We start from the raw sequence: 6,058 nt of genomic DNA on the forward strand, positions 1-6,058 counted from the left end.
CAAGTTTGTGATATTTTTTGATTTTATAATTTTGATGCAAGGGGTCTTGCAAAATATTGTTACAGCACTGACATAGAGGTTAAGTACAAAATCAAAATGAGCATGCGCCTAACTATGATCGCTTCTCTTACCCCGTACCCCGCATCTCCGTTACTATTCTGATTTCCAGTTCGCGTTTGTTGCCCGTGAAGGATGCCTTCTGCCAACCCTAAACTAGAAAAACAGGCCTCTACGGAGACCGTAGATCCCATACGCCAAGCGATTATCGTTATCGAACATAAGATACGGAATCTTGAAAAGCGTAAGGTGAGTATTTGAAGAATATATACATGAATAAGGATGAGAAAATTATCTGTCAGTTGATGGCTTTTACGGTGCAATCCGCCATGATTGGATACGCCATGTGCTCACGCTTGAGATTTCGTAGGTATCTGATGATTATATTATGATGAACTAACCCTTATTATGTTATTTTGGTATTGGACCCCTTTCGTTAAAACTGAGTTAATGCAAAATAGTTTTTCTTCATATAATCAAACGCATAAATTTGCAATCGCGGACCTCGTGTCATGGCGGTATCTTCTAAAGATGTGCACAAAACTTTACGTGACACGCTTTGAAGCTGCTACCGGTAAATTAGATTGTGAAATAGTATTGTTCGTTAGTGAAACTCTAACAATCTAAATATAAAATTTATACACAAATTTCATTTTAAAATGTTAAGAATTCTTCGTTTGTCCTCGTTTGTAGTACTTGCCTGAATTAGTTTTTTGGAATCATATAACTCTATAAGAAATCACGAACCAAAATTATCTTCTTACACAAATAATAAATAACTACGTGCAAATTTGTATTCAAAGTTAGAAATGATGTTAAATTTGATATTTTAGATAAAAGTTAATTAACTTTATTCCAAATTGTGTATATGATTGTATGTATATGTATAACATACATATCAGCTATATAAAGTATAATGTACATACAGGAAACTTTATGTATATTTACACACACGCGCGCGCGCGCACGCACACACGCACGCACGTATATATATACATATTCATATAACACATACCCATTATTATTTTCCAATACATTCAGTTAGTTTTATCAATTACATTACTTCTTTTTTAAAATATTTTGACAACATTAATACTATATATCATATTTAGGTGAAGTTAGAATCATACAGGGATCTACAGAAGAATGGAAGGGAACTAAATGCAGATCAAAAAACAGCAGTGGCCAAATATGATGAAGTATTACAGACATTGGATATCACAAAGGAACTATATAAACAAATTGTTGGTATTGCAAGTGATGCAGTTAAGCAACAGAAAAAATTGGCAAGGAAAGAAGCTATTGAGAGAATGCAACAAGATATTGCAAAGGTACATTAAATCTTTTGTTTATAATGTAAACTTCACAATATAAACATTCTGTATTATTCTATTAAGTATTTTTTGTACTCATTAATTATAGGTGAAAGAAGTTCTTCTTATACAAGATGCACTAATGAATATGGGTTCAGAATCTGTTAGAGAAGATTTTCTTGCTGGAAGAAATGGTGCTGTGAAACTATCAGAACAGGATTTAAAATATTTGGACAGCTTATACAATGAGGTTATGATGAAACACCATAGAGAAGAAGGTGAACCAACATTTCCCCAACAAGTGCAAAAAGTAGCAGAACATTATGTAGCCATTGTTGATGGAAAGCAAAGAGAAGTTGTTGGTACAACTTATAACAAATTAAAGGAAATTATTGCTTCTATTAACCAATGTGGCTATTTTGATCAAGTTCATGAAACTGAAGCTGTAGTAGAAGAAGTAAGTCGCATAAAGTATATTGTAATTTTGTACAGCCGATTTAGAAACAAAATGTAATTGGAAAAGCAAAACATGATAGTAAAGATTAATTTTTTTATTTTCTACAGGTTGTAGAGGCAGTAGCAGAGCCTCAAATATCAGAAACTCCTGCACAAGATCAAGTCAATGAAGAATATAATAGCAATGATAGACACATTCCACCTGAGTCCATGATTCCCATTCCTAATTTTCCAGTACAAGTTGCTCCTCTCCCTGTTGTTCCTGCCACCACCCCAGTTTCTGGCCCTATTCCTGTAGTTGCACAACCCATTCCACCACATCCAGCTGCACCAGTTGAAACATCTTACTATACAAATGCTACAGGATTTGTTCCTCAACCACAACAGCAACAACAACCTCAACAAACTCAGCAACAACCACCACAAGCTCCTAGAATTAATGATGTTATAGGCACACCAAACTTCTTTTTCTTGCAAGAATCGGAGCTTGATTCACCGGATGTTACATCACAAGCACCTATCGTTTTCGCAAATGCACCGGTAGTACCACAACAAGTTATATACCAACATCAACCACCACAGGATATGTCCCACATTCCTGGATTTGCTAATCCTAATCCACCTCCACCTATTCCAATGCCACCTTCTCATCAACAACCAAATATGCAGTATAGTCCTCAACATCCTACCAATTTTCAACAGCAGCCACAACAACAACAACAGCAGCAACCGCAAGCTCCTCCGCAACAAATGTCGCAACAAGCACAAACTCCGAATTTTGAACATCCACAAGAAAGTCAACCACAACCTGCTGAAGTATGTACAAATTCACAACACAATATTACATTGTTTTTATGATCGAGTATTAAAATATTTGTGTTTTAGGAAAAACCTGAGGAAAACCATGATGAAACAGCAGCACCTGAGGCAGAATTAGAGCAACCAAGTGAATCAGTGGATTGGTGCCAGATGACTGAGACTAATGATTGGAATCAGACAGAGCCATCACAACAACCTGCACAAGATTCACAACAGACACAGCAACCAACATCTCAGCAAGCTTGGGGTGATCAACAACGTAGTGCATACAGGGGCAGGGGTGGTAGAAGGGGTAATTCTAATGGGTACAATGGAAGAGGTAGGGGTGGTGGTTATCAACAAAATGGACGTGGAGGACAAGGTAAAGTATATATTGTGTTGTTTAAATACAAAGATTAAATGCATTTGTTGATTAAATAATAATTCCATTTTTAGGAACATACTATCGCAATGACAGTAACTATCAGAATGGCTATCAACAACGATCTTGGGGAAATAGCGAAGGAAATAGTGGTTACAATTCTGGTTATAAAAGAGGTGGTGGTGGACCAAGAGGAGGTCCTCGAGGTGAGCGTGGTATGGATAGAGGTGGCCGAGGACAGTTTCGCAGCCAAAGGGGTGGAAATCGTAGCGGTTATACACCCCGTGGTAAACCCCATACGCAACAGTAATACAACTACGATAGAATAATGCACAGTGAAACATAAATAATGCTGTAAGATCAATTCAATTGTCTATTTATGAAAAAACCTAAGTCGTACCTTCAAAATGAGCAAAGACTTGGGAAGAAATTGTACACTAAGTTGTATACATGAATTTTAGTATGTAAAGTAGTAACTTCAACGTTCCAGATTGTTGTTCGATAGTTATGTGAAATACACAAGGAGAAGAAAACTGAACTACGACTAAATAATTATCTTTATATACGTCAAGTATATAACACTGAGGAAAGAAGATGCTGATAATTATGTTATTTTACATGTAAGAATGTTGCATTTAACTGATGGGAGAAGAAGTACATTTTGGTATATTTTTCTGCGGCTTAGGATATTTCCTAAATAAGACATTGAATACCAAAATTTTGCATTTGAATTTGGTATTTACAATTATCAAAAGAAAGATCTATTAATATTAACGAAAAAGTTATGCAGACGTAACATTGTGATATAAAAAGAGATCAACCAAATTTAGAAGCGTGAACCCACCATGCAAGTATTATTGTGTTGTGACAGAAGGCAGTTTTCACAGGGCAACAACAGCTGATCAACAAAGATTAGAAAAATAATTTTATTATAAAAAAATACAAAAAAAATGAGAACTCATACAAGCATTTCACGCAAAGACACAAGGGTGTATTTAACGAATAACGTTAAAATGATTACACAAATAGATGAACTGCACGACCATCTCTTTGTCTTGCGGCGCATCGTTCTAGAGAATTTTTTAAGATACCAGAAAAAAGAGGATACAGTGAGCAATGTCTTCTAGTGCTATATATCTTCTTGACTTCATATTCCACTTTCGGTCTATGAATCTGCGAAGCATTTAGAAAGTTAACGTTGTCGAGATTTAGTAGTTGGAGAGAAGTAAAAGACTCACGTAATACGTGAATCTCTAAAAATGTTTTTCATGAAACATGTTTAATGATTACTACCAATTACGTCGCTCCCTCTTCTGTTTTTTCTGTGTGATTCCAAAATTCTTTACGGTCGCCTACGCAGCTGGCCAAGTAAAAGAGATTACAGTGCAATGTCAAGTTTATGAAGCAACATTACCTGATTTTTTTTATCGCAAAATATATATGATTATTTTTAAAAAAAAAGAAGCGATAGTGCGAAGCTTTAGCATGTAAGTCGAGTGTACATTTACTGACTAGAGGCAAAGAAGGCATGTTTGAATAGTGCGTCACTGACAAAAGCCACGCTCACACCGCCAAACATATGATGAGGAGTACCGTATTGTATTTCGTTTGTACATTTGTGTTTAATCACCTCCATCTACAGTTATGTTCAAGTATCCTATGAATACCTATGTATCTTCCAAATAAAGATCTAATTCAACCCTGCTAACTAGCCTACCTATCGTACTCATTGTCAATATGAGAAACGTTTCATTCTTCAGCTTGTTCTCAAATAAAAAAAATCGAATAAAGTACTTGATTAATCATATTTGAATAGTAGTTTCTATTTTATAATCAATCTATTGCTTTCTCTATTTTTATAAAGTTACGAAATAATTATGTTATTTACTTATAACATACTGTAATTTGATTTGTGAATAAACTGACTATTTAAATTTCGCGCTTTTTTCATCTATGGTACAGTACTTTCGTTGATTATCGTAGTCAAAATTCGTTTTAAATTGAACGTGGTTTTAAATCTTATAATGTTTGGTATGTCAAGTTGATATAACACAGTTAACATAATATCGTATCTTATAACTAACATTTCTAATAAAATTGTATATATTTTATATTATACAAGCTACAAGTTACGAGTATATCCTAAAAACAGTTATAATACAATTATAATAGTAACTGATGTGATGAAGTAAAGGTAATCAAACTTTTTACTTTCTTTGAAAATTAATTGAAATTAAACTAACTGTATATATTATATGTCTTGTTCCTACAATGACAAATGCAATACTAAATAGTTGATATGTGTTAATAAATACATTAAGGTTAAGAATATCATGTTTATAATCTTACAGCGTTATGTCAAAATATTCCATTGTAATTTTATGCAGTTTATTTGATCTTCTAGAATAATGATTGAAACTGCTTGTGATCCTACAATTGAAAAACACTTTAAAGGTCACGAAAACATTATTACAAGTTTATGCTTTCATCCTGAAACTACTCAACTTATATCAAGTAGCTCAGATAAAACTATAATATTATGGAATTTGAAGGAATCTGTAAGGGCTTATAGATTTCTTGGACATAAGGATGCAATTTTGGATGTCACTTATGCACCATCAGGAGAAGTCATAGCTAGTGCTTCCAGGGATAGAACTGTTAGAATTTGGGTTCCTAAAGTAACAGGACAATGTTTAGATTTTAAAGCCCATTTAGGAGCTGTAAGATCAGTACAGTTTAGTCCAGATGGAGAAAAGGTATTTTTATATCTTAAATAACAATAGATTTATTACTTATCAGTTAAAATATTTTTATAACATAAATATACATATATTTTTGTATATAGTTAATTACTGCATCAGATGATAAAAGTGTTAAATTATGGATGGTATGTCAAAGAAGATTTCTTATGTCATTTGTGTCTCATACAAGTTGGGTCAGATGTGCTAGATTTTCTTTAGATGGTAGACTTATAGTCTCTTGTAGTGATGATAAAACAATAAAATTATGGGATGTTACTAGTGGACAATGCATTAAAACCTTTAATGATGTG

General features: G+C 33.7%; 2 protein-coding genes across 2 annotated transcripts in view; both read left to right on the forward strand.

The window, feature by feature from the left end:
• The first annotated feature begins 174 nt into the window (after positions 1–174).
• Positions 175–4,094, forward strand: LOC108577770 (caprin homolog). Its single transcript, XM_017940971.1, has 6 exons — positions 175–306; positions 1,170–1,388; positions 1,480–1,827; positions 1,935–2,642; positions 2,712–3,006; positions 3,081–4,094. The coding sequence occupies exons 1-6, from the start codon at positions 193–195 to the stop codon at positions 3,314–3,316; spliced, it is 1,920 nt and encodes a 639-aa protein (XP_017796460.1). The 5' UTR covers positions 175–192; the 3' UTR covers positions 3,317–4,094.
• Positions 4,095–5,414: 1,320 nt separating this feature from the next.
• LOC108577830 (POC1 centriolar protein homolog A) overlaps positions 5,415–6,058 on the forward strand; it is a 1,731-nt gene continuing 1,087 nt past the window's right edge. The window contains exons 1-2 of the mRNA XM_017941038.1: positions 5,415–5,762; positions 5,852–6,058. The exon at positions 5,852–6,058 is cut by the window's right edge and continues 1 nt beyond it. Of these exons, the coding sequence (XP_017796527.1) occupies positions 5,415–5,762; positions 5,852–6,058 (555 nt within the window). The remainder of the gene's footprint in view (positions 5,763–5,851) is intronic.

The sequence above is a fragment of the Habropoda laboriosa genome, unplaced genomic scaffold, assembly GCF_001263275.1.
Source record: "Habropoda laboriosa isolate 0110345459 unplaced genomic scaffold, ASM126327v1 scaffold816, whole genome shotgun sequence".
Taxonomy (NCBI): domain Eukaryota; kingdom Metazoa; phylum Arthropoda; class Insecta; order Hymenoptera; family Apidae; genus Habropoda; species Habropoda laboriosa.

Excerpts from the sequence above, each read along its gene's own strand:
- LOC108577770 (XM_017940971.1), top strand. The coding sequence starts at position 193 with ATGCCTTCTGCCAACCCTAAACTAGAAAAACAGGCCTCTACGGAGACC. Across the intron at positions 1,389-1,479 it reads TGCAACAAGATATTGCAAAG|GTGAAAGAAGTTCTTCTTAT; the intron begins GTACATTAAATC and ends CATTAATTATAG. Across the intron at positions 3,007-3,080 it reads AAATGGACGTGGAGGACAAG|GAACATACTATCGCAATGAC; the intron begins GTAAAGTATATA and ends TTCCATTTTTAG.